The sequence below is a fragment of the Drosophila persimilis genome, unplaced genomic scaffold (genome assembly GCF_003286085.1).
Source record: "Drosophila persimilis strain 14011-0111.01,24,50 unplaced genomic scaffold, DperRS2 tig00000000-arrow-pilon, whole genome shotgun sequence".
Lineage (NCBI taxonomy): Eukaryota > Metazoa > Arthropoda > Insecta > Diptera > Drosophilidae > Drosophila > Drosophila persimilis.
Window position 1 is genome coordinate 15227623 of NW_020825288.1, and position 27987 is coordinate 15255609.

Sequence of the window (27987 nt, forward strand, 5' to 3'; positions counted from 1 at the left end):
TAAATGTATTCGTATATGCTTATTCATTTTATTACCAGACTCGCATGGATCAGTAGAATTTACATGAGGGAACTCTATTAATCGTATCATTGGGAAGTGGACTTCACTTCCATTTACCTTAGCACGTTTACTTCGCAGCTTTTCCATTTATAATGTTCATAATAGTAGGGTATAAACACATACACGTTGTGCATCTGCAACTGCAACTGCATCTGCCTCTGTATTTGCAGTGCAGGTGTATTGTATGACTGTTTTGTTTTGTTTTTTGTTACTATATGTATGTAGTATCTTGTATGTATATTCTTGCCTAAATTGTCCATGTTTGCGTGTGTGAATTTTAAGCCGTACAATTTACTTTACACTGACAAACTCTAAAGCAATTTTGAACTGCAAATTCTACCAAGGTACGAAATTTTGTGTTGTGTATGTACGGGGCCTGGGGTACGGTGGTACTCTCCCTTCTATGCACTATATAATTTAACTTGATTTCTCTTTAAAATGGGCCCCAAGATGGGATCATGACGGGCCACTCTGTCATCTCTTGTCTCTGGGCTAAGCGAAAGCGGTAAGATCCCACATGTTTCCATGCACTATAGTATAAGGAACGCGCGCCACACTATGGCTTGACAAATGTTAATCTTATTCGCATTGAGTAGTACTTCCTACTGCGCAGCACAACCAGAATATACACTACTAGTACACAATACAAATATCAAGGAGATTGACGATTGCTTGCTGTCTCTCTAATCAGACGATCAGACGACTTAATATTGCTCCACGAATGGATCTAGATCTGGGGCTAGCCGCACAACTGATTGAAGCTACTGAGGTTCGTCCTACATTATAAAGTACATCTTCATCTTGGTTGCAACTTAAGAGATATCATTACTAAACTCTAAGTAATACTTAATCAGAGGGTTTGCTTGTTGTGGTGTTTCGGGGAAGGTGGAGTGTAGTTTGGGGTGGGGGGATCTACACTGAATATAGCGTATGCGGCGACTGTGCCGGAAGATATCGAATACGTAAATTCCTTGGGAGAGGAGAGGGTACTTAAAACGAAGATTGCTTGATTGCTACACTTACGATTTAGGCTGGATGAAGTTAATTAATGTGCGCAAATCACAAATCTTTCTCAATTATCAATAAATAGCTTGGAGTGTTTGTATACATAAAGTGGTGAAAAATTCGATACATACATATATATATATACTCGTATTATATATATATAGACACATATATATATATATATATATTTAGGTGTTTGTATATGGTATTGCACTGATGAGATTTTTGCTTCAGTTTTTTGGGCCAATTACGCAAATGAGATATGAGCGGGAAAAAAAATTGGAATAAATAAATATACAACATAGAGATACGCATCTTTCGACATGACTTTGAAACTTAAATAGATAGACGCGACGCGCACGATACACATGGATGCGAAGTACTAGAGTACGAGTAGAAGTAGAGGGCTGGCGACGGGGCTGGGGCTGGGGCTGGGGATGGTCTTGGATGCTTCGACTTAAGGTAAGGTTCTAAGAAACATTCTCTCATACAAGTATACATATATAAAGTTAATTAAAAATAAGGGGAGGGGGTGTACGAATCTAACGGCAAAGCGTATAATACAATTTTTGTAGTTTGCGTTTCGAGCGACACTGATGATGGTTGTGGTGATGGTGATGTCTGTGGGAGTGCGACTGCGACTGCTGTTGTTCTTGTGACTGCTGTGGATGTTGCTGCTGCTGCGGCTGCTGTAGATGCATATGCTGGTGGTGGTGATGATGATGATGATGATGATGGCGTGGCAGCACTTGTCCTGGCGGCAGTAGCTGCGGTTGCGTATGGCTATGATGATGATTATTTACATTTGCCGCTGCTGCTGAAGCGGCTGACGACGTAGATGCGGCGCTGAGGGCCACCGCCGATGAAATCAGGGCCGCCGCCAAGCGCGACGAAGACGACGACAGGGACAGGTCTGCGGCCAGCAGCTGCTGGTGGTGCCGTCGCAGCTGCTGCACCTGCTTGCGCTTCAGAGCAGCGGTCCCCTTCCTCATTGCATGCAAGCGACGCCTGTGATGATGTGGATGCAGTTGAAGCTGTCACTTTGCCTCTTCGCTGGCATCCAGAAGATTGTTGCTGCCATTGTTGGTCGCTACCGTTGCCACTGCAGCTGCTGCCGCTGCCGCCGCCGCCGCCACCGCCACTGCAGACTGATCGGTGACTCCCTGCTGCTGCTGCTGTTGCTGCTGCTGAAGTTGCTGCTGGTTCAGGGCATGGACGTGTTGGCAGAAGGCCTGTAGAACCTCGAAATGGGTCATTAGGTTCGCCGGCTGGTTGTCGTAGTGCAAGTGCCTCGTGATCGGCGCACTCAAGCGCCTCAGCATCTCTGTGAAGAGCTTCTCCTCCTTCCGTATCCAGGGTCTGCGGTCATCCTGCACCTGGTAGGGTGTGAGGTGGACGTGTATGTTCATGCCTGGACGAAAATCAGTTTCACTCAGTTAATAATACACTTTTTGAATGCCCTGAGGTCTCGAACAAGTGCCTACCCATGCGTGTGAGTGTCTCCAGGAGACTCCGGGACGTGATCCATGTGTTCTTCTGGCCCCCGTGGCCACCGTCCAGCCAGTACATGTCCGTTATGCGAGAAAGCAGTCGGCACATGCTGCTGTCATCGGGCGTGAGGGTCTTCAGATAGTGGAACTCGTAGATGAACTGCAAGGAAAGCGAACAAGGAAGAGGACCGTGGTCAGTGAGGATCATGGAGCTTCCCGTTGTTGCGGGGACAGAGCCAAGTATGTCAACGACTTAACGAACCAAACGCGACTCACTTGATTGAGCACGACGCAGCCCTTGCTGAAGCCAATGAGCACCAGCTTGGACTTGTCTAGATTGAGGTTCTCCCGCCACCACAACGGATTGCTATCAGTCGCCACCGGCGCTGTCTGCCGCGCTTGTCCGCCCAGTGCGGCCTGCCCCTGGCCCTGTCCCGTGGCACATTCGCTGTTGCTGTTGTTCAAATTGTTGTAGTGCTCCACGTTGTTGGTGGCTGGCAGAGCCACTGGTGCAGCTATTTTAACTGGCGACGACTCCTGCTGTTGTTGCGGCTGCTGGTTGTTCGACTCCTGATGATTGTTGAGGCCGACTTCGTTGTTCCCGATGCTGCCGTTGTTTCCGCCCCCATTGTTTGTGCCGGCGTCCGCCGTCTCGTCCGCCTCGTCGGGGAGCATGGGGAAGACCACTTCCCCGTCCGCATCCACTGTGACATTTTCCTGAACCTGCAGAATGTCAATGTCCATGTCCTGGCTGTTGTCGTTGGCCGCCAAGGGCGAGTTGCTGTCCGAGGGGACTGTGGTGGCATTGGACAGAGTCAGAGCAGCAGCCGCAGCTGCAGCTTGCACAGCAGCCGCGGCTGCCGCCGCCTGGGCAGCCTGATCGAGTATCTCGTTCTCTGGTATGGAGATCAGACGTTGCGACAGATTCTGCAGCAGTCTGTGAAGGAGAACAGAGTGGGTTAGTACTCCTCAAGCGTCAGCGCCACTGAGCCCGAACTTACTTTTCCAAGTGTTGCAGCGCATGGTTCATGGGCGTATGGTCCGGGACTCCAGCATTGTTGCCGCGCACAAAGTTGTCAAAGCAGCTAAATGTCTTGAACTCCATGCTGAAGCAAGAGAATCGAATTCCTTTAGATATACGAGAGATTTGATGGCCGAAGATGCACTCACCGAACCGGCCGGATGACAATGATGTGGGATCGGGGAAACGCCTCGCGCAGCAGGATCGCCGAGTTCTCCAGGTTGTACTTCATGTAGCCGCGACTGTCCCGGTTCGTTTCCATGCTCTCCGGAAAGTCCTGGACGTCGCCGCCAAAGTAGACGATGGCCGTGGAGTCCTCGACATGCTGCGACTGCTGCCGCACAATTGGCGGACAGTAGACGATGTCATTGGCGCGGTTCTGGAAGCCGGCCACGGAGAAGATGCGGAACGGACCGGCCGAAGTGCTTGGCGTGCATAAACGCTCCCCGCTGCCGCCGCCAAGCATGCCCTCGAAGTTACGTATCCGCTCTTGAAGTTGCAGAAATTGATCAATGGTGAGCTGCGGGGGGCAGGGCAAACCATATATGGGGGATTAGGCGACATACTATTTGACATTCATCCGATCCTTCCTACCAACAACACTCTCATACACACACCACACACACACACACACACACACACCATACACTCTGGCCATTCCGGCCTAGTAGTAATCATTCTCGTAGACATCACGCGGATCGCCACAGCAGCCCACGAAACGCAGACGCGTGTCCTCGACACACAGCTTGGCGTCCTCCTTCATCTCCTTGAGCTTCACGTGAACCTCCTCGCGCATCAGGTTGCGACACATGGCCACTAGGCCCATGCCGAGCAGCATGTAGACGAAGTTGATGGCCAGCTTCGAGTGCTGATCGGCTATGGACTGCAGCTCCGAGAGCTCGTTGGGATCGGCGGCGATGTCCTCCTGCAACTTATGCGTGGCCGCATCCACATCGGCGGCGGTGGTCAGCGAAGCCCCAGGCACAAAGTCCCCAAAGCCAATTTTGCACAGCGACGTCATGCAGAAGTAGAAGCTGTTCAGAAAGCTCCACTTCTCCCAGTTGGCGAACATAATGGTCCCAGTCAGTACATAGAAGATGATCACCCACAGGCAGGCGGTGGAGGGGACGATGATCTTCTTGCGCAGCGTCAGAGCGCCCAGGCTGCCGTTCTCCAGGGCATCCAGTCGGGAATCGAAGTTGCGCTCCTGTGTACAGTCGTGCATGGAGCGATACAGAAACTTGAAGGAGCGCGCCAGGACGCGGCCCATGTTGAGGAAGTACAGAATGTAGAGAGGTATGCCGAAGGTGGCGTAGATTACGGTGAAGCCCTTGCCCCAGGGGGTGCGCGGCACCATGTTGCCGTAGCCAATCATTGTGATCACCGACAAGCAGAACATCAGGGCCGCCGGGAAGCTCCAGATCTGCTCGGGACTGCGGCCCACGTAGCCGTTCTTGATGATGCCCGCTATCTGGGCCTGGTACTCCCGCAGCACCGCGTTCGTCTCGTTGACCCACATCCGCTTGTCGATCAGGTTGTGCTCCTCGGTTATGTACCACAGCAGCTGCGAGCAGTTCTGTCGCAGCTCCAGCACATGGGCCGCCGTCTTGTCCACGTACTCCCGCTCGATGTTCATGAAGGCGAACGCCCCGCAGATGGCGTAGAGCACGATCAGGGCGCCCACGCCCACCTGCGTGCACATGAAGGTGACGAAGTTGCGGCAACAGCGCTTCACGCGCTTCCGGGGCTGGTTGCTCGGCGTTGAGGAGACGCTCGATGCTCCAACCCCCACGCCGCCGGGCGCTTGTGGGGAGCTTCTTCTTTGAAATTTGCTGGGCATTTCTGTTCGGTTTTGGTTTTTCTAATTTGATTTCCGTCTCTGCCGCTTTTTATCTCTCTCTATCTCTGGATGGCCCGACCGTCAATCCATTTCCATGATTATATAATGGATACCTTGGGAACTGGACGATGATGGCCCATCGATCTTAACTTATGAACTGGCTGAATGTTTATTGGCAGGCTCCTCGCATTGGCAATTAATTTGGCAGTGCTCTTCCCGATCTGCGATCTATTTGCTGCTGATTTGCGTTTTATATGGAGCGTTCGAACATTTAAAATCGGCACGAAGGCTAAAAATAAATCCACGCGTTTCCACACAGCATTTTCCTTGGACTCTACGAATGCTTTTGGGTTTCCCGAGCCCCAAACTGTTAGACGCGGGCGCCAAAATTCAACTGAGCTACGGGGATCCAAGAAAACTATTTGGAGAGAATATTGTATCTCTCGGATACAGAGAGAGAGAGAGCGAGTGGGAGACTGCAAGTTGGAGCGAATGAAATTCGTGGGGGGTTGCGGGGTAGAGGGGTGTTTTATTTGATGGACGAAGTAATCAAAATACCCCAGCGAGACAGGTGCAATACACACAGAAAGAGAGAGGGACGAGCAGGGGGGATGGGAATGCCGGGCAGAGTGCGCGGAAAAGTTCGTTTCCAGAGTGGGAGGCTTGTCTAAAAATTGATGGCAATTTGATTTATGATTCTGCGGCGGCAGCGAGCCAGAGCATTTCAAGATTGTGTTTTAGTATTTTTATGGGGTTATAAATTATTTCGGGGTGCGGAGCATCGCATTGGGTCGGAAGGAGGAAGACGAAAAAAGAGTAGCAAGCAAAACAAAATACAAGTAAATATAAACAAAGAATTAAAAAAAAACAAAAGGCATAATATTAACGCACACACGCGCAGAGGGAAACGGTAATGCGGCTACAGTGATACACAAGAAGAGGAAGAAGATCAAATGAATACGCAAAAACGGGGGGTGAAATGCGTAGCGAAGAGATAGATTTTTTCAACACCAATACACATATACAGCTGCACTCTGTCCAACACTCGATTCGCACACACACACACAGACACGACGCATACAAAATTTCACAAATTTATGCACAATTTTTCGGTGCTTTTCGCACATTATTTACTAGCACACAGGGTTTTCACTTCTCATTTACTTACGCTGTTTATTGTTGTTAACACAGACGCGTTAAAATAATGGCAATTTATCTGCACTTCCCGCGTATTTTGCTACTCTTAATGTTGTGTCGTGCGTCGCTGCACGGTTGGAAAAAGGTGGTAATATTAACAGTTGCTTTTATCCCTCCGCTCTCCGCCGAATCTAGATATTGGCCTAGCCAAATGCAATTTCTCTAAGATTCTATTTCACTCTTTTTATTTATTATCATTTTGGCTTAAACGCAGAAAAAATTTCGACTTGTTTACGGACGAGCAGTGTGAGCAGTCGATAAAATATACCGTCCGACCCTCAGAAATATACCGAAACATACCGCCTCATTTTCAAAATATACCGTAAATATACTGATGAATTCAAGTTATATTTAACATATTCCTCGTTTTTGATATTCCGACAAATATTACTAACTATATAGAACATTTAACCATGCCATCATAATTTTATTCGATTAATGAATCATTTTTCTATTTAACTGGTGTATTCTTAATACTTGTATTTATTGCATTTTGCGTAAAAAGAAGTTTTAGCGAAATAAGTCAAACAAAAAACAAGTAGCGAAATAGGTCAATCAAAACAAACGAAAAAGGAAATTGCTCAATTTTGATATTCCATTGAATAATGTTGACTAACTAAATCTCTCAGCAATGCCCACTTAGTTTTATCCCATTGATGAATAAATTTTCTACAAGATTTGATAGTTTTTAATCCTTGCTTTTATTGTACTTTTTGGAAAAAGGTTTAAACGAAAAAGTTCAACAAAAAAAGAGTCGCTATATTGCGTGTAAGCCGTAGTAAAGGCTTTTGTATACCCTATTTTGTTAATTTTATATGAAAGTATAAATATTGATATGAAGATAAAACGTAACTAATAAAGAACTTTTCTCAAATTGAAATTTTTTAGACATATTCATGTATATGATGAGTGTTTTGTATATATATCTCGATCCTGATACCTATTCTTGGTCTCTACAAGCTTTAAAATATCGTTGAAATATTGAAAATAATATTAAATAATATTGAATACAATTAAAATATATTGAAAATAAATTGTTTTTGCCTGGGATGACAAACATATTCACAGTTCTATAACATCCATTTCCCCCAGGGTATGTGAGCATGGAATTAGCAACATGTTTATGTAATTGCTGTCAATCGGGTAAAAGAGGTCCTTACCCGATTCAAGTTCGGTTATCGATACTAGTACCTGGTTACGAGTGGTGCGCGCCAAATGTAACTTTTTTGAATGTGAGCGACAAGGATTTAAATGTTGTCAAGCGGGCCATAACCGATTCAACAAATACGACGATTCCCTCAATTTTGATCTTCCGTCACTCTTTTTATTTATTATCATTTTGGCTTAAACGCAGAATAAATTTCGACTTGTTTACGGATGAGTCTTATCGATAGCCTGATATCGGTATAGACGGTGTATCGTCAGTATTTTTGGTTTATGGTTTTTTGTTACTTACTAATGGGAATTTCATTTTCCCATTAGATAGGAAACTGTATTTTGTTTTTTTAGCTGATAAGAAACGGTTTTGGAATTTTCGAAATTCTATTGCAGACAAGAAGTCTATTTTCAATGGATTTATCGATGGTGACCCTCAGAAATATGCCGAAATATACCATGTAATTTTTTAACTATACCAGCATCAAATGATGAACGATCTTAGCCCACTTAACCCCCCTTTATTCAAACAGGTCAACAACTTGAGGTACCCGCGAAAAAATGTACTGTTTGAAGAAAAAAGTTAAGAAAATACGCTGTTTTTTTATATTTCTTGGTTTTATTAATAATACCATACAATTTTTTCAGTGGAGAGGTAAACATTAGTATTGCACCAACGACCTCAATATATGATTTGACCTCAATGATACTCAATACATTTAAAATTTAAATCCTTCACGGAAGTTAATTTTTGTTTCAGCTGAGCCCGTGTGCTTTTTGAAAACTGAATTGAGACTACGAATTTTGAGAGCTTACTTCGGCTAATCTTCTGCTTAACGACGCTTAATGTTTTTCCGGCATTTCCACCCGTCCAACTTCTTCTTGTAGTTGATCATGGCAAGACAAGCTTGCGATTTCCAATTGTCTTTCTCCTTCTCGTCCATCCCCCTCCAGATCTCGCCCCCACGTTTGCCCATTTGGGGGACGGTGCAATTGGGATGCTCCATCTTTATGCGCTGACGTCCTTCGACGTTCATCCACATCACATATGACGGAGCGGGACGTTTAGGTCGAGAAGCCATGCTGATATTCAAGATCAAGTTGTTGGCTTTAGGACATTTGGTGGGAGAAACGGAAAAATATATATATATATATTAGTTTTGCAAACTACTAGCCTACTGTGAAATTGAAAGCTACAAAAATTCTTTTAGTTTTGTAACAAATAATTTGTTGGTCGAGGTTACAGATACTAACGTTATCTTTTAAAATTGCAAAGAATGATAAGCAGCCTACTGTTTATCCAAAAAAGGACTAAATTAATAAAACAAAATTTTTGAAAAAAAAGTTTGTGTGGAGTTTTCAGTGTTTGTTGAGATGTACATATGTTGTGTTCCCAATGAACGCTAACGACATACTGAAAAAAAATAGTGAAAATTATTTTCAAAGGCATCGGATAATCATAGACACAGCCTACTTTTGAGTAAAAACTGATCTACGAGTATCTGGCTGAACATTTTCACAGTACCGTTTTTCAGTTGTGAGTTTCGAAAATTTGATCACAATCAGGTTGCCATTAAACAATAGAAATACATTTATAATGACTGTCAAATCTCATCTGTTTTAATCAATTTTTGTCAAATATGGATGATTAGTGCCTTGGATTGTAGCAGAATATCCTTCCTTCCTGGTCTTCCGCAGATCCAAACCGTTTGGGCGTCCAAGAGTTGTTTGTTGTTGTAGGTGAAGAAAGCGATGGATAAAGATGGTGTACTTCCACTTGGGGGCGGGATTTATGTCGGGAGGAAAGAGGTAAACTGATTGTATATTCCCCTTCCTGGTGTCGGACAGATCGAGCACACCCATTGCACGGGTGTCAGCGTAGCAAGCCCTCAATTATTTCCAGGTTTTCCTCAATTTCCAGTTACTGCGGTCGGTTCTCTGGGTATTTCATTAATCATCTACTATAAAATCTAATCTAAATAAAATCTAGCTCGCTGCAGTATAAGATCACAGCAGAAACATTTTCTAGGAAATACCGTATACTGTGCGTCATTTAATTGGTCCCACCCAAGCTGGTACCTTTTCCCCTTCAATCACAATCACACCTTGTGATCATACTATCTGTATCATACTATGGCAGCTATATATTTATCAAAACTTTGCGGGTTATGTACGAACTATAGAAACAATAAAGACTTTCTCAGAGTAGCCTTTTTTTATGTTTAATCTAGTACTCCTCAAGGAAGGGTATAGTTATACTAAGAATATATTGCTTTATTTTGCTCCTGGTACTTTCGGAGCTCCAAAACCATTTAAATACAGTTAAAAAAAGGTAACAAACCAAAAGCTTTCACGCTCCCCGGGATTCAGCAAATGCCCGTTAAACGTGCGAGATTTCTAGCAATAAAATCGTGTGGCTCGCAACAGAAGGTGTATCCTGCCGTCCCCTCGTTCCGTACATTAAGTCCGAAGTTTCGGCATGGCAATTCTCTGCAAACGTTCGATACAACTTGTCCAGTCGGCCGTGTGGTTGCATGTGCGTTGTTGTAGGTGAGGAAAACGAATTTGCGGCCTGATATGTGGCTTACAATTTTGTATATCCACTTGGGAATGGGATTCTTATTGTTGTTAATCAAAAACATTGGTATGTCAGCGCGATAAGTGCTCGAGTACAGCTCGAGCACCCCCAATACACCAGTGCAGACTTTTAAAGCATCGAAGTGTCTCTCAGACAACTGTCGGCGTACCCAGTTCTCGATGGTTTTCCAGTTCCCGCGGTTGATGGTTTTGAACTGTGGTATCAAATTGATGTACTTGTTGGTCTGTCCTCTGCTTGCCTTAAAGGCAAAATCAAGGGATGGCGTCAAATGGCCCCGATCGAACATATTTGTGCTAGATGCAAAATAAGTCTGGTGTCCCAAGAGTGCATTGTATCTGGAAAAGATCTGAGTGTTCTGAAAGGATGCCGCAGCTGCTCCACTGATTATGCGGTCAGTATTAAAATGCATTGGACGCTCCACGGCTAGACAGAGGCGCAGATTAGTTGATATTTCCAGTTAATGACCGTTGATCGAACCAAAACTTACCCGACTTGCTGGTCTGGGCCATGTAAATGGTAAAATGCGCTTGAACTTTATCAGGATTGTAACAGCTTCTGTAGATCTCTAGAAATGCTAAATTTTTGAACCTATAGCCCACACGATACATCTTGTAAGGACAACTGGCATCGTTGACCTCTTCCACTTTTGGGGTTGTGGGCTTTTTACAACCAGCTGTGGCTAGTACTGGGTGGAAGCCATTTGCAGTGCATGTGGAAATTACTATATCATTGTAATTGCAAATCGAGTGTACTTGTGCACTGTTAGGAACTACATCCTTACGAAAGAGATGATAGCTCAAACCATCTCGTGTGGCAAAAACCCTATTAGTCTGCGATAGTTCATGTTGGCTAAGCACGCAATCAGCCCGAGCGTTTCCGAGTACTGCAAAGATAAAGGATCTCGAACAAAATATATGTATGTACAATTTACAGAGAGACTTACAAACAAATAGACTAAGACTTAGAAAGCGACACCGCATGTTGATCATCCTCACAGCTTGGGCTTAGAGCTACAACTGATGACCACTTGAGAGATTGTCTTTATTGTAATACTCAATTTCTTGAACCTGATGATAAACTAAGTTTCGCGGAAGTTCACAAATCAGTGTTTTTAATGGGAAATTCTTTACTCGGTCTCAAGCAAGGCACTGTGGGTCAAAAAGCTTCTCCTTGTACGAATAATTGTTCGTTATTGTTCCGCTTTCGACGACGTTGTGGACTGCGACTAGCAAGAAAAGTTCGAAGCAATGGAATATATTGTGTGTAGGTGTATGCACTGAGAGCGTAATTAGAATGAGCGCGATAATAGACTGTTTAAGAGAATTCGGATACAAGATCAAGAGCAATGACTCAGTCCGAGTGTAAACAGGTGGTCGTTTCAAGTTGTAAGCAATATTGGCTCATATCCATATTGTGATTTAGAAAATATTCCAGTGAGCTAACCGAAAAAAAGATTCTAGCTAGTTTTCGAACAAGAGAAATCTAAGTTGCATAATATTGTGAAGACTGTAGTAAATGCAGAGAATGTAGTGGAACTTAGCATAATAAAGATCTTCAAAGAATATAGATCATAGCTGCGGTATTTTTCTAAAAACTTAACCACTGATATCTAAGCATGATCCAAAAACGCTGTTACATTGAGTCCAAATTCCAGGAGATATTACGTGTTATTCAAACGGGACTTAGAATTAAATGATAGGAATTCTTTCTCGTTATTGGTCATCGAACCTAATATGATGCGAAAGGTGCAGCTGAAAGGCTCATCGCAGTTTGTATCAAATTTTGTTTATTTTTTCCTGAATTTAAATATTTGGAAAAATATTCATATTGCTAACAAATTTTCTTTAAATTTTTCTACATCTTCCTGTAAGCTCCAATTTATGTTATATTCAATACTTTGGAAAGTATAGGTTTTCTTCTGATATATTGATCATTTCACACACTTTGCGATATCGGTGTATTCAGAGGCATCGACAGCGTCTTCGAATCGATCCAGGACGTAATCAGGATGTAGAATCAAAACGGATTAAATCAAATCAAATTGGATCGAACCAGATCAAATCACAAAAATACTATAGCCAGAATGAAGAAGAAAGTTTCTTGTGGCACAGCCCCTTCTATGTTGATTCGATTTTTGATCGTAGAAACGGTTGAGAAGTCCGTATTCAGCAATAGAATTCAGATTTCAGAACTCAGTTAATAGTCATCTTTAAAACTTTTTCAAAAACTTCCATTTGCAATGTGTAGTTCATTTGATGAATGTGGTACAGATGAACAATGGACATACTATTTTGCAAAATGGAACATCGGCTGGGGAATATTTATTCTAATATTTTGCCTACTATTCATTGTTAGCACGAGCTCGGATAAGTCGATAGAGATCATTTCTGAGAGCACGGAGAATGGAGTATTGGAAGAATCGAGATTCAATATACTTCCAATTCTTTCTTATGGGTCCTGTATATTTGCGGCATCATACATGGTGTCTGGACTATTGATTATAATTGGCGATTCGAAAGTGAGCTAACAATTTCTCCTTTCCAGCAAATATTCAAACATTTTACTCTGTAGAGTAAGAAAACCATGTTCACTATAGGGAAGTACTTAAGCCATTTAATGCCGTGTTGGGGTTTCCTCACCGTATTTTTACCAAGTATGTATTGGATCGAGTGGTTTTTGATATGGATATTGATTCCTTGTATCTGATTCAGTTGTGCATTTCATTTTCTTGCGCAGAGTGTGCAAATATTACCGTGCGCGCTGGCGATGATCCTCTTCTTCGAAATTCTTCGTCTTCAGAGTACTGGTATGGCTACCTCCGGTTTCAAGAATATCTGCTTCATGTTCCGTATTGGCTCTTTTATTCCTTAACAAGGAGTAACTTCAACTCAAATGTAATTAAACACCTACGACAATGGTCATGCGATCATATTCCTCAGCGACAAACCGCTGGGCATGCATTTTTTTACCCACACAGGAAGGTACTCGACACAAACAGACATACTCGCACACTCTCTCCCACTCACCCCACTGATCTTTCAATACACGATAATAATAAGTAATAATTTAATAATTTTACCTGGCGGGGTAAGAGGCGGGGATCGCGGCATAGAAGTCTGTGCCCAAAGAGGGTCCCAGCAAGACAATCGATGCATGACGCTGCTTGACACTTCGAGCACCGACACCTGGCAGCGAAACCGAATTTTAACAAACTTGACCATCGGGGGCGCTCTAGTGACAAACAAAGTCATTATTAGTTACTTTTTAAATCAGCTTGGAAAGCTTGAAGTCCATCGATCCACCGTACCCATATTTTGAAGTGGTCCTTGTGCCAAAGGTAGAATCGTTGTGCCTCAGAGCGTACTTGAGCCTCCGCAACGATTTCAAAAAGCGGTTGGTCGTTTGCAAAATACAGATTTCCCCTTCAGGTGTCGCTTTTGATAATTACATAGACATGTAGTTATTATGTAGCGAATGTGTAGATATCTTGTAGTTACCTTTCAAGGAAATGAATTTTGTTTTATAATCCAAAAAGGATAAGAAGAGTTTAAATTAGCCTTAGCCAATAGAATAAAATGATGTGTTTAATAATAGTAATATTCAATGGAATATCAAAATCGAGAACTATTTAATTTTATTATTTATTCAATTCAAACAAATGCATATATGTACATGTCGTCTGATGACACTTAGCTGCAACAACGAAATAACGATTTGATTATTTAAAATAATAATAATAGGTGCAGGGCTCCATCGTAGTTAAATTTTTAAACCAGGACCACGTATGTACATGATGCTCGCTCCAATCATCAACGCGCTCGGCGTATGAATTTGGTCAAGGACACGGGCAGCACCGACTTGTAGTATTTGTTTAGGACTGAAGGTCCTTAATAGTTAGTAATATTCAATCCAAAATCAAAGTCAAGAAATATGATGAGATATATAAATGTTGTAAAATTTGAGACGTGTATGTTAGTAAACCTGATCATATATTAAACTAAAAAATATACAATAAATACTCGTAATTGTGTGTAAGAATTACAGTGCCCTGCCAGTGAATTTTCCACCATTTTATAATTGTTGTGCTGACGACATCATTTGAGCATATCGCCAAGTGTATCTTCCTTTTGATAATTTTAATTGTTTGGTTGATATAGTTTATTCATTCGATTTGGTTTCACTTATATTTAATATGTACTCTTATGTTTATATGAGAGACTGGCAGTGACTGAGACTGACGGCAATATGTATCAAGCTCTATGGAACGACACAAAATTCATCTATGTCAAGTATTTCAACGTCGATCCCACTACCATCCTTCCATCAATCTTAGTAAGAGCTGTTTCGGTCAATCATCGATACCATTCCTAGGTGATATGAGAAATGATATAGATTAGAATATATCATAATGTTTTGTAAGTAAGAATTTACCTTGATATTAATATTAGCGGATTCTCTAGCCAGAACAGCGCTCTTGGTATCTCCGGCTCCCGACGCAAATCTATCTTTGAGTACGGATGCAAGCGACACAGCTGTGGGTGTAGCACTCCATAAAATCTTCAACGAAGAATTTCAGCCAAGAGAGCAAATAATTTGTAACGCGGAACCGATACTATATCAAATAGAGCGTTCATAAGACGTTCTGTGTCGTTGTGAGAAAGTCAATTAGCTGATAAGGAAAGACTGCGATTCATCGGCAAGGGCCGGGCAGCAAGTCATCGGGGGGATGGACGTTCTGAAAACTTGATGGATCGGTCAATTATGCACCGTGTCCCCGGGTTTTTGATCCAGCAATTATGCAAGGCAGGCGACTTGACGACTGCTGATAAGCCTGGAAGTTTGTGAAGAACCTTCCTCGTGGCAGTCACTTGACCGGTCGATCAGTTCATCAGCTGCGCCACAACGGTGCGGAGCCCACACCGGAATTGTACCTCGAAAAAAAAGGATCAAAAAAGTAGCTAAAATGCCCAAGTGGTGGAGTTCCGGCCCCAAACAGGAGACCGACAGCATCTTCCGCAGCGAGGTGATGTCCTTGGTGCAGATGTTTCTGCAGCCGGAGGCAGCCTACGACACGCTTGCCGAGCTCGGCGAGGTGGGATGTGCCCAGTTTCGTGATGTAAGTCGGGATGTGAGAGGTGTTTGAGGGTCCTTTGTGCTTACCGATCGTTATCCCTGCAGATGAACACGGGAGTGAACGCCCAGCAGCGGAAGTTCATCGGGGAGGTGCGCCGTTGCGATGAGCTGGAGCGGAAGATCCGCTATGTGACCGTCGAACTAGAAAAAGACGGGCACAAGGTGCTCGACCTGATGGACGATTTCCCGCCTGCTCCAAAGCCCCGCGACATTATCGAGCTGGAGACGCACCTGGAGAAGACGGAGACAGAGATCATGGAGCTGGCTGCGAACAACATCAACCTGCAGACCAGCTACCTCGAGCTGACAGAGATGATCCAAGTGCTGGAGCGGACCGACCAGTTCTTCTCGGACCAGGAGTCGCACAACTTCGACCTGAACAAACGCGGCACCCACCAGGACCCGGAGAAGTCAAACGGAACCCTGGGTTTCGTGGCCGGCGTCATCAATCGCGAAAGGGAATACGCCTTCGAGCGCATGCTCTGGCGCATCTCTCGCGGCAACGTCTTCGTCCGCCGCGCAGAAGTGGACGTGCCCCTAACGGACCCCCGCACGGGCAGCGTCCTGCACAAGAGCGTCTTCGTGGTCTTCTTCCAGGGCGACCAACTGCAGGCCCGCATTCGCAAGGTGTGCACTGGCTTCCACGCCCACATGTATCCCTGTCCCAGCTCGCACGCGGAGCGCATGGAGATGGTGAAGAGTGTGCGCACGCGCCTGGACGACCTGAAGGCCATCATCAGCCAGACGGAGGACCACCGCAACTGCGTGCTCAACGCGGTGGGCAAGCAGCTGCCCAAGTGGACGGCGATGGTCAAGAAGATGAAGGCCATCTACCACACCCTGAACCTGTTCAATGTGGATCTGGGCAACAAGTGCTTGATTGGCGAGGCCTGGGTGCCCAAGCGGGAGCTGGAGCAGGTTGAGGCGGCACTCGCCGCGGGATCGGCCACCGTGGGCAGCACCATCCCCGCCTTTCTCAACGTGCTGGACACCAAGAAGGACCCGCCCACCTACTACAGGCTTAACAAGTTCACGCGTGGCTTCCAGAACCTGATCGACGCCTACGGAATCAGCAGCTACAGGGAGGTGAACCCGGGCCTGTACACCTGCATCACTTTCCCCTTCCTGTTCGCGGTGATGTTCGGCGACATGGGCCACGGCACCATCCTGTTCCTGCTGGGCCTGTGGATGGTACTCGACGAGAAACGCCTCTTGAAGAAACGGGGCGGAGAGATCTGGAACATCTTCTTTGCGGGTCGCTACATTATCCTTCTCATGGGATTGTTCGCCATGTACACGGGCTTCCACTACAACGACATATTCTCAAAGTCGATAAATGTGTTCGGCTCCCACTGGGTGAACGTCTATAATCGGACCACCGTGCTTACCAATCCGACGCTGCAGTTGAACCCCTCACTCGCCACTCGCGGAGTCTACCCCATGGGCCTCGATCCCGTGTGGCAGTCGGCCACAAACAAGATCATCTTCCTCAACACGTACAAGATGAAGCTGTCGATCATCTTCGGGGTGCTGCACATGACCTTTGGCGTGTGCATGTCGGTGGAGAACTTTGTGTTCTTCAAGAAGTATGCGTACATCATCCTCCAGTTCGTGCCCCAGGTGCTCTTCCTGCTCCTCATGTTCGGCTACATGTGCTTCATGATGTTCTACAAGTGGGTCAAGTATAGCCCGACCACCGACATCTTGGCTGACTCCCCGAGCTGTGCCCCCTCCGTTCTGATTATGTTCATCGACATGGTGCTGTTCAAGACCGAAACCGCAGTGCCCGGCTGTGAAGTTAACATGTTCTCCTTTCAAAAGGAGCTTGAAATGACTTTCTTGTTCTTGGCCATCATCTGTATTCCATGGATTCTTGTCGGCAAGCCCCTTTGGATCAAGTACCAGCGCCGAAACAGGGTGAGTTATTCGATTAGCTCCTTACAAAAGAAAGTTATAGGAAGGGTCCATCAACTCTATTCCTTAGCCGGCTGAGCCCGTGGTACAGGTAGATGAAATCGTGGAGAAGATCGAGGTCTCTGGGAAGGAAGTAATCATCACGGAAGTGGCCGAGGCCCACGAGTCCGGTGGCCACAATGAGGACGACGAGCCGATGAGCGAGATCTGGATACACCAGGCTATCCACACCATCGAGTACATCCTGAGTACCATCTCCCACACAGCCTCCTATCTCCGTCTCTGGGCCCTGTCCTTGGCCCATGCTCGTAAGTCCCACATATTGTATCCGAGTTGGGTCAGCACTCTATTGAAATATTCCTTGCAGAGCTCTCGGAGGTGTTGTGGACCATGGTCCTGGCGATGGGCCTGCAAATGCAGGGCTACACCGGAGCCATTGGGCTGTTCATCATCTTCGCCGTCTGGGAGTTCTTCACCATCGCCATCATGGTGATGATGGAGGGTCTGTCTGCCTTCCTGCACACCCTGCGCCTGCACTGGGTGGAGTTCATGAGCAAGTTCTATACGGGAGCAGGCCATGCATTCACGCCCTTCTGCTTCAAAGACCTGTTGACCGTGGTCGATGATGACTAAAAAGGGTACATACGAAATGTATTCCTAATCTAAGAGGGCCACCAGGTCCAATAATAAACAACGCATTCCAGAATTAACAACGGCTATTTTTTTATCATTAACAATACAAAATAATTAACCATAGCTGTCAGTCTTTAAGGGGTTTCAAACGTTCGGTATTTAATCGTTGTATTAACATATTTTTAAACGTATCCCAGAAAATGATGTAAAATGCATGGTCTCAATACAGCCTTCGTGTTGTCGTTAAGTAATTTTCCATGACCAAGGTTTTGTTACTTTAATATCCCGTCCATTGTTAGAGCAAGCCAAATCCTGTAACAGCAAAAGCAAATGGCTCGAACGGCACTCGATTGAATTAACTTACCAAAAGACTCCAATTACTTACTTCTTTCAATTAAAATCAAAGCAATCCACTGATCCGTGTGTTGACTGAAAAATGAAATGGAAGAGTTCCCCGACAACCCCGAAAACCTCCCCCCGAACCCAGGCCGAACCTAACGATTTGAATTGTGCTTCCAAGTAAGGACGTGGTCATGAAGGGCCAAACATGAAACGAGTGTTATTGATATATGTAATAATAATAATCATAAATTTTTATTTGGTTTTACTTGTTGGTTGTTTGACATTTAAATGCTGCTAGTGAATTATATATTTTGATTTTAGCTTGAATAATTTGAAATATATATTTGCCTGTTTAAATATATATACTATATATATATATATATATCTTAATGGATTGATTTATTTAAACTGGTAGACGACGAAAAAGTGTTGATAATATTTGCCACTGAACGCATTGGCCATTGTGGCTGTATGGCTGTATGGCTGTATATTTGCATATTGATTAATCGAATTTGTAAATGTAGAGCGGAAAAAATAGTTGCAACTCGCTGTTGTTGTTGTTGTTGTTGTTGTTTTCGTTGCGGTTCCCTGCGATGCACGATGGTGGTGGTGGACTCCACGGAGCAAACCCAGCTCTTCAGCACACTCCGTCCGCCGGAGTAGGGCCCTGCCTGCCCCTCAATTAGCCGATTACAATGATGTATAAAAATACTTTGTGTTCGATATATGTTCGTATGCTTACGGGTATGTAGGGGATAAAGATTTTAAAAAATCCAGCTACGCTCCTCTACTTTTCTTTTGGTTTCTGCTGGTCTTTCTTTTTTTGTGGTTTTTTTTTTTATATAATTTCATATTTATTACATTTTTGGTACATAAATCTGTGTGTAGTAGTGATTTGCCTTAACATCTGTGCTATGTTGTGGTGATTCTGTTTCTGTTTCAGTTTTCTTGTGTGTGTTTTTCAGTAGTTTATTGGCTTAAAGTGTCGCAACTAAATCAACGTAAAACTAAATAAAATTATCATCTTGCGCGCATATGTATGTATATATTTTCTCGCAAATATATGTATACAGTACACACACACATGCATACGAGTACAACGAAACAGAGCACGGAACTTAAAATTAGGAAATCAAGTATGTATGTATGTAAAATGTAGGGTCTAAAGTTAAGGTAAAAGTAAATTTAGGGGAAGGGTTAACTAGAAATAATTTTATACATTTTGTGCTTTGGACCGAAAGATAACAATTTTGAATAAATCTATAACAAAAATCTTCACCTAGATAAATGTCCAAAGGGGCAGCAACCTTAGCCAAATGTTGCCTCTCCTTTTCATTTCCCATTTTTTTTTTATTATTTTTTTGAAAGTTTTTATGTAAAGTTTTGTGCCGAAAATATCACATTGAATTTTATATGTTATTTTGTTATATTATAGCTTGTTGCTTGTTGCCTACTTGTTTTGCGCCGAAACATAATTTTGTCTATCACAAAATGTTTAAAATTAATTACTTTTGCCGTCTCTGCGGGGACGTATCCAAGAAGCCGGGAAGTCGCTAAATATATGTAAATTGAAAATTACAACGAATATTTTCCAATTTTGTACCGATTGAGCAGACAGTTATATTTCAAGAATTTCAAAACATAATTTTTATGGTTTTTTTTTCATATTTTTTTTTTTTTTTTGTTACTTTAGCTTCCCATATCATCTGATTTCCATTCTCATTTCTATATGTATTCTTGTGTACTTTAACTAAATAATCATTTGACCATAAATATAAACAAAGCTTAACAAAAAAAGTGAGGTGGTTCAAGTGGTTCAACCTAATCCTAAAGAACTTAAACTTAACGGACACGATAAAATCAGAAATTTGAGGGGAACAGATCGAACAAACTAAAAAAAAAAAAACAGAGGATAACTTTGGAGAACTATTAGCTAGACAATCGGAAAAGATTGAAATAATATGTATAAAGTGCTAACGATTACATAGATTAAAATTAAGCAATCAACAATAAAACTGAAATGCATTTGAGGTATATGAAAATTTCTTTGTAGTTGGTTGAGTAGCCCCATCGCATACTCCGCAGAACGTATTGTTAAAATTACATCGTATCGTATATATATGGTAAGATAAACTAAGCTCTAATGTGACCTTTATATGAGTAGTAATTGTGGGTGACTGTGGTAGTTCTTGTTGCTGTTGTTGGTGGTCTGCTGTTGGTGTGTTGGTCTCTCCAACAAAGTAACGCCTACTGAATCAACCTAGTGTTTTCTCTGCTGCGACTTCTCTTCATTATAATAGTTACTAGTTTTAGTTAGGAAACAACATTTAGAAACCTTAAAGTTGGTTTGTTGTAGCCCTAGAATATGGTTACATCCGTTCTACTTGAACTCCTTTTGTTCTGTCCCCGTCGTAGTTCGGGGGAACTCCCTCCCTTAGTTAGCAACTGAAACCTTTCCTGGTTGATATTGTTTAGTTATACACATTCATATAGCCTGGTATATATAGTATCTATAAGTTGATGGGATCATGTTAGAAGGACAATCTTTCAAAGTTTATCAATAGCTATAGTTAGTGTTAGCATTATCGCTATAATGTTTATGCGTAGCGCAGCTGTTGGCCTGCCGTAGGATTAAGTTTTAGCATCTTCGGTTCTACTAGTTTGGGTTATTGCTTGGGTAGCTCGGATGGGTCTGGGGCAATGTACAGACGACTAAATGCAAGAAGATCCTCTAACGAATTGCGAGAACCCTAGGAAAAATGACATCCTATACTTTGGAGAGGAGCAGCGATCTACACGAATCTGTCGCTCTGTTTGAATCTGTATCTATAGTTGCTGTTGTAGTAATCCTGTTGCTGTTGCTGCTGCTGTTGGTGCTGCTGTGGCTGTCCTTCCTGGGGGTGATGGTGGCGTTGGTGGTAGCTGCGTTGGCCCGGATGGTGGCCCCGGCCACGCCCTTAAATGGACGAATTCAGCTTGAGCAGGCGATCCGGGTGCTTGACGCGCAGGTGCGACCGGAGCGTGTCGATCCGACTGTAGGTGGCCGGGCAGTATGGGCACATGGACCGCTGGGCGGTGTGGGAGTGGAAGTGGTGCCAGCGGTTGGTGACCTCCTTGCCGCACGAGCGACAGCGCCACATCGTTCCGGGGTCGCGGGACGGCGTGAACATGTTGTGATAGGACATGGTGTGATGTGAGTTGTGGCCCCCACCACCGCCGGCGCCGGTGGGTGTCGAGGCGCCACCCAGGGCGGCAGCCGCGGCCTGGGCCGCGCTGTATCCGTGCGCAGGCGGCGTTCCGGCGGGATTGTTGTGGCCGTTGCCGGCGGCGCGTATGTAGTGCAGCGGATGGTACTCGCTCTTGAGGGCCGCGGACAGGTGCATGCCGAAGACGGCCGGCGGCGGCGAGGCCGACGAGGAGGTCGAGAGCGGTGTCGAGAGGTGGTTCCGAGCGCTGGTGCCTGTGGTCGAGAACGAGAAAGAGAAGAACAGACACACAACAGCCCGTCGAGCGGGACGAAAATCAGCCCAGAGAAATAGATTTCGGTTTTTTTTTGGTATTTTTTTTGGTTTCAATTTTTGGTTTTTCGTATAATAGACAGAGATAGGAGAGTGTGAGAGTGAGTGTGTGAGAGAGAGAGAGCGAGAGAGACAGACTGATAGATAGACAGAGAGAGAGAGAGACATATGGCATAAGACAGAGGCAGAATTTCCTTTTTGTGAGCAAAAAATAATATACTTAGGCGGCGTAATAAAAAAAATATCAAACTAAGAAAAAAATACTAAAAAAAAAAATCTCAAACAAACTGGTCTAACTACAATCAAGCAACTTAGGTCAACAGAAAAAGATACAATTAGATATGTGGCAACAGATCGTGAATAACGGGAAACTCATGGCTCTTTATCCTATCTTATCGGAGCTGATCTGTGGGTCCCTCCAACATATTCCAACGTGCAAGTGAAATATTAATTTCGTTTTAAAGTATAATGCATAATTTACCTTCCTTTTCAAAGTAAGCATTTATATTATATTTATAGTCAAACAGTGCGCTGCAAAAGTAGACAATAGTTCCAACTGTTGTATACTCTTCAAACGCACTGTATACTTTAGTTTTTTTTTTATAATAAACTTATAAAATGCCTCCGTTTGTTCCTCAGAATCCTTTTTAGTTGGTATTTTTTGATTATATTCAGGTATTTTTTTAAATTGTATACAAATGAAATTAGTCACAATCGGCGCATACATAGAGGTGTATTTATGATATATTCAGTTATATGTAATAATATATATATTTGTAGCAAACAATTCTTGTACGAGTCTAGGCGTAAGTGCGAGTAGAACAAGTTCTGTAGGTGCTCTTCTCTTTCGCACATTTTTTTCTTTCTTTTTTTTTTTTTTTGGGTGTAACTCGTTTGTGCGAAGAATCGTCTGGCTTAATCATAACCAATTTTTGGGCTGAAACTCAAGGTAAAATTGCATACATAATAAATCTTAAAAACATATATATTTAGTTGGTAAAAGTAAGATATTCGTAAAAGTTAAAAAGAGTTTTACAAATTCAAATTAGAATAGAAAACAAAAAAAAAAAACAGGAAATTGGGCCGAGGTTTGAAAATTTTCTGTGTATGTGTTTGTGTGAGTGTGTGCGTTTTCTCGCGCATGTCTGTGTGTGCATGTGAGTGTGTATTGGCATATACTCGTTTATTCTTAAACTCTAGGTTCGACTTTTCATGGGCACCCCTAACGTCTTTGGAAGCACAATTCAAGGCGCACAGCAGAACAGGATTCGTAGTCAGAGGATCAGAAACAAAAATAATAAAGAAAAGTGATCACCATTTCGTTTTGTTTCCATAAAATTCAATTTATTTGATTTAGTTTTGATTCTGTTTCATTTGTTATTTATGTTTTACGAGTATTCTTCTCGCGTGTGTGTGTGTGTGTGTTTGTCCTGTCTGTTATGTATATGTAGGTATGTATGTATGTAGGTGTATATGGTTCATCTGGCTGTTCTTCAGTTTTTATTATATTTTTTATATGTTTTTATTAGGGTTTATTCTGGGGTTTAGTAATTCAATTTCAATTTCAATTTCTTTCATTGAAAGGCTGCCATAATGGATAGAATGTTTATTAAAAATCGTTTTAAAAAATATTGTAATATATATTTATGTATAAATTGTAACAAATGCTGCAAGCATTCTCTGGACTTGCTTCAATTTGCTTAACGTTAATTAATCTGATTTTCATTTTTTTTTATTTTTTCCTGCGTTTTCGCTTCGTTTTTTTATATTTTGTTGTTGCTGCTGCTGTTCTTGTTGTATATAAATAAAACTAAAAATAGTTTGTATTGCATTTATTAATACAAAAATTAGATTAAACTAGGTTTTACATTCAAACTAGCACGTCCTTAAAACTAAGGGTTCGAACCACTCTTCATCGACTGCAAAATGCTGTTAAAATTGGTTAAACGAAATCAAAGTCAAGTTCTAAATCGAAATCGAAATCGAAATCCAAATCAAAAAATCAAAGAGAGAGAGGATTCAAATGTCTCACGGGCTCCCAAATAAATATGCTAGTGTTTGTGTGTGTGGGTGAGTTCTGATTTGATGTGTGTGTGATCGATAATTTGATAGGCTTTATGACATTTATTGTAAATAGACACAGAAACTGTAGCGAAAAGTTCTCATTAACTAGCTGCTCTTCCGCCTGGTTCTTCCGATATCAGATATACATACGAGTATATTTATTTAACCATAATAATCATATTCATGGTGATATGCTAACATTTATTTAGAGTTCAAGCGGCGTCTGCACCAAGCACTGGACCTCCGACCAAGTCCTGGCTGCACTTGGGGCACAACGAGTCGAGTGCATGGGGCAAGCACCGCTTACCGCTTTATACTATATACAATTAGATCTCTTTTTTTTTTTTTTGTTTTTTGCTTTTCAAATAATCTGCTGTGGCCTCTCGTCTATTCCCTATTCTCCCCGCTTGCACCTTAAACGAAAACGAAAACTAGTCATATTGCACATACGATACGATTCGGAGAAAGCTCTCCTTCTACACGCTCCTATTACACTGTTCCTCCTGCCACCCAACCGTCGTCTGCTTGGGGGTATACTTTATCGTTCCTTCGTCGTCTCTCGTTCCGTCGCCTCCGCGCATTTAAAGTATATTTGGATTTAGCACCATTTTGCGTACCACACAAATTATAGAACGTTTTTTTAAAAAAAACCTTCCCTCAATTCTCCAGCTTAATTAACATAATTTCAATCTGTAATGTTTGTGTGTGTGTGTATGTGTTTTTGTGTGGGTGTGCGTATGTTTAGTTTTACTATAGTTATCACATCATATATAGATAAATTTCTTAAATTTTTTTTTTTTTTAACAAAACAGCGTTAAAAATAAACATTAAACAAACATTAAGTCGGGGGCAGTATTTGATGTAGCATTATTAATAATAATTACTAAACATTTCATGTTAAGAAGTAGAACAAATAAATATTATGAATATGTGTGTATAATATATATAACTATATATATTTCATAGATTTATGCATTAATTCTTTAGGCAATTAGATGTTTGTTTCATGTGTGTGTGTTTTTTGTGTGTGTTTGTGTGTGTGCGCACCAACATCGGGGATTTGGCAATCAATGTACAACAACAAATTACAAAAGAATTGAATTTAAATATACATTAACTAGCAGAAATCGTGGGAGAATCATCAATCATATTTACACGGTAAGAAGAGTCTGTCTGCCTGTATATCGTATGTGGGGTATATCGTATAGACTGGATAACAAACACGAAAACCTCAGCTGGATCCGGACCATCATCTTCGTCAGGGCTAACTACTCGTATAATACAACAGATTGGTTCGATCAGCTGCCGCCCAGTTCGAGACTCTCCGAATGGTTATAAATAAATTAACATTAGTTTAGCATTTATAATCAATGAATTAGTTTAGTTTAGTTTAAAACTGCTTGTCTAAGATTAGGGCTTGCTGTAATGCATGTCTTCAAAGTCAACTAACACGGATCAAACGCACAGATTTGTACATCGTAGATAAATATTTGCAGATAAGTTTCATGTAAATATCGATTAAATTCCATTTCCGTTTCCGGTCCAATTTCATTCTATTTAACAGTTCTCTCATGTACGTCTATTGGCTAAGTGTTATGCATAGGTAACATCGAAACGACATCCACTAGATCGCATATATATAGTATGTATTTATATAAAAAACAGTAAGATGGTAAGCAGCACAGAAATCTCTTGTACGAGTATGTACGAGTAAAATGTCTTCAATGTTCGTCGCCGGCTCTGAGTGTCGGAGCCACTTCCGGGTGGGTTAAATATGTGTGTGTGTGTGTGTGTATATGGGGGTGCACATATCAGTGTGTTAAATGCAACAACAAACAGGTGCAAAGAGAGTGCAGCCAAAGGAGTTGGCAATACCACCAAAAGAATTTTTGGCACAAGAGTCTGACAGGTCCAACAATTGCAGTCAGTAATTCGTAAATTTCTAATTCCATTTATACGTATGAGTAGATCTTGAAATACATTTAGATTAGGTTTAGTTTAATATTTGAGTGCTTCGATTTCAAAACTGTTTCTCATCTCTAATAGCTTTTCCGACTACCGTCTACCTCCTGCCTAGCTGCCTTGGAAACCCTTTTGCTTGCCCCACGAACAAGACGTTACAATTACAATTGGTTTATGCATAAATTCTCTTACGATACTCGTACTCTTGCCTACAATATATACGACATTTGGGGATTGGCTTTTGTGTTGTGTGTGTGTGTTGTGGGGATGACTGCAACATCCGTATCCAGTTGAAACCATGATAATGTGTCGCCTCCCGCACAGATCAGCTTTAGATTCCTTCCTTTTCGTTCCGTTCCATTCCGTTCCTTTTCCGTTTCCGCTTACATAATTGACAAATAAATTTGGCTTACCATTCAACGTTTTGCATGGTCAATGGTCAACATTTAAGATTTCTGTTTGATTTCCTTATGTATTTTGAGTATCAATTGGTTGCTGTGCTCACGGTGCCGGCTGCCTTTTGCTGTAGTTCCTAGTATTGTTAGCATAACTCTGATTATTATTATTATTATTATTAGCATTATCGTTACTATTAGTAGTAGTTGTAGTAGCTTCCGTTTGATTGGCATTTGTTGCGTTGTTGCTGTTGCTGTTGCTGCTGATATTGCACAATGTCTTAATGGCCTCATGGGGATCTTCTCCGCCAGACGAGTGGCAGGGGCCAGCAAACTGCTTCATCTGGGCCATATACTGATTAAAATTCTGCCGCTGCTCCTCGTCCACCTCATTATCGTCGCTCTCATCGATGATGATCGTCTGCGGCTGTTCCCGATGTTGCTGCTCCTGTAGATGTAGATGTTGCTGGTGCTCCTGCTGCTGCTGCAATCTCATGTTGCCATTGCTGAGAGTTGTTTGGGGCGATTGTTGCTGCTGGTGTTGTTGCTGTTGCTGGAAGTAGTAGTCGCGTGCATAAAAGTTAAAGGGCTGGGCCCTGCGCTGATGTTGCAGTTGTTGCTGTTGCTGTTGCTGTTGCTGATAGTTGCTGTTCGTGGCAAAGTGCGGCGTCGGCTGTTGCTTCATGGACGTATCATCGAGGCGCCAGGCGCCATAGTTCCAGCCAAGGTACTGACTATATCATTCACTTGTCGCGTTGTGCTGCTGCTGCTGGTGCTGCGGCTGCAATTGTTGGTGCAACATGTGCTGCTGCGCCAGGGCATGGGCATGTTGCTGCAGTTGCTGATGCGGCGATTGTTGCTGCTGCTGCTGCTGGGATTGCGATTGCGATTGTTGCTGCTGCTGCTGTTGTTGCTGTTGCTGCTGTTGCGCTGCACTGAAGGCCGCGGCGGCCGCCGCTGCCATGGCAGCCTGGGAGGCGACGGCCATGTGGCAGGCCGTAGGCGTGGAGGGCGGCCCCACCGAGGAGCCCGACAGCAGATTGTCAAACTTGCGCGTGTCCGGATTGTACATGGGATGCTTGAACTTGCAATGGGTGCGCAGGTTGTCGCTGCGCGTGTAGGTGGCCCGGCACAGCGGGCACTCGAAGCGGCCGGGGAAGTGGACGTGGTAGTGGTTGCGGATGTGCGTGACGACCTTGCCGCACAGCTTGCAACGGTGCAGGTTGCAGCCGCCCGAGAGGCGCTCGAAGGTGAGCCGCATGTGCCAGGCCTTCGAGCCTTTTTATCGGTATTTTTTGATCAGAGTTTGGAATTTGATTTATTTAGCATATTGCATTTGTTTTGCGGTATATTCGGTATATTGCGGTATTTTTGGTATTTATATATTTTATTTTTTGGTTTGTTCGTTCAAACGCGCAAAGAAAAAAAGAAGAGAAAAACAATGTTGTTGTTGGTGATTCACAGAAACAGAAAAATCATTTTTATAATAATTCTTAAACTGTATAATTAGATGGTTTCATAGTCTGTGTGTGTGTGTGTGTGTGGTGTGTGTTTGTGTGTGTGGTATTTCTGGTATTAGATTCGTATTTTTTATTCTTTTTTTTTTCTTTTTTTTTTGCTATGGAAGGAATGATTAAACTTAAACAAAGTGTTATTAAA

The 27987-nt window shown here is 42.9% G+C and overlaps 5 protein-coding genes across 5 annotated transcripts; 1 reads left to right on the forward strand and 4 right to left on the reverse strand.

Annotated features, from left to right (window-relative positions):
• LOC113566384 (lateral signaling target protein 2 homolog) lies at nucleotides 1-2088 on the reverse strand. Its single transcript, XM_026991702.1, has one exon. It carries the CDS (start codon nucleotides 2055-2057, stop codon nucleotides 1608-1610), a length of 450 nt encoding a protein of 149 aa, XP_026847503.1. The 5' UTR covers nucleotides 2058-2088; the 3' UTR covers nucleotides 1-1607.
• On the reverse strand, nucleotides 1-6796 carry LOC6588199 (UPF0565 protein C2orf69 homolog). Its single transcript, XM_026991679.1, has 6 exons — nucleotides 6585-6796; nucleotides 3726-4096; nucleotides 3557-3661; nucleotides 2832-3492; nucleotides 2550-2715; nucleotides 1-2476 (listed from the first exon to the last, which is right to left on the reverse strand). Exons 2-6 carry the CDS (start codon nucleotides 4040-4042, stop codon nucleotides 2103-2105), a joined length of 1623 nt encoding a protein of 540 aa, XP_026847480.1. The 5' UTR covers nucleotides 4043-4096; nucleotides 6585-6796; the 3' UTR covers nucleotides 1-2102.
• LOC6588405 (TWiK family of potassium channels protein 18) lies at nucleotides 4105-5828 on the reverse strand. The gene has a single exon (XM_002013787.2). The coding sequence runs from the start codon at nucleotides 5414-5416 to the stop codon at nucleotides 4241-4243; it is 1176 nt and encodes a 391-aa protein (XP_002013823.1). The 5' UTR covers nucleotides 5417-5828; the 3' UTR covers nucleotides 4105-4240.
• Nucleotides 6797-10016: 3220 nt separating the features above from the next.
• Nucleotides 10017-11563, reverse strand: LOC6588476. Its single transcript, XM_002013789.2, has 3 exons — nucleotides 11311-11563; nucleotides 10855-11250; nucleotides 10017-10790 (listed from the first exon to the last, which is right to left on the reverse strand). Exons 1-3 carry the CDS (start codon nucleotides 11354-11356, stop codon nucleotides 10135-10137), a joined length of 1098 nt encoding a protein of 365 aa, XP_002013825.2. The 5' UTR covers nucleotides 11357-11563; the 3' UTR covers nucleotides 10017-10134.
• A 3701-nt stretch (nucleotides 11564-15264) lies between these two features.
• On the forward strand, nucleotides 15265-18124 carry LOC6588470 (V-type proton ATPase 116 kDa subunit a). The gene is made up of 4 exons (XM_002013790.2): nucleotides 15265-15483; nucleotides 15546-17417; nucleotides 17485-17722; nucleotides 17782-18124. Exons 1-4 carry the CDS (start codon nucleotides 15331-15333, stop codon nucleotides 18045-18047), a joined length of 2529 nt encoding a protein of 842 aa, XP_002013826.1. The 5' UTR covers nucleotides 15265-15330; the 3' UTR covers nucleotides 18048-18124.
• The last annotated feature ends 9863 nt before the right edge of the window (nucleotides 18125-27987 follow it).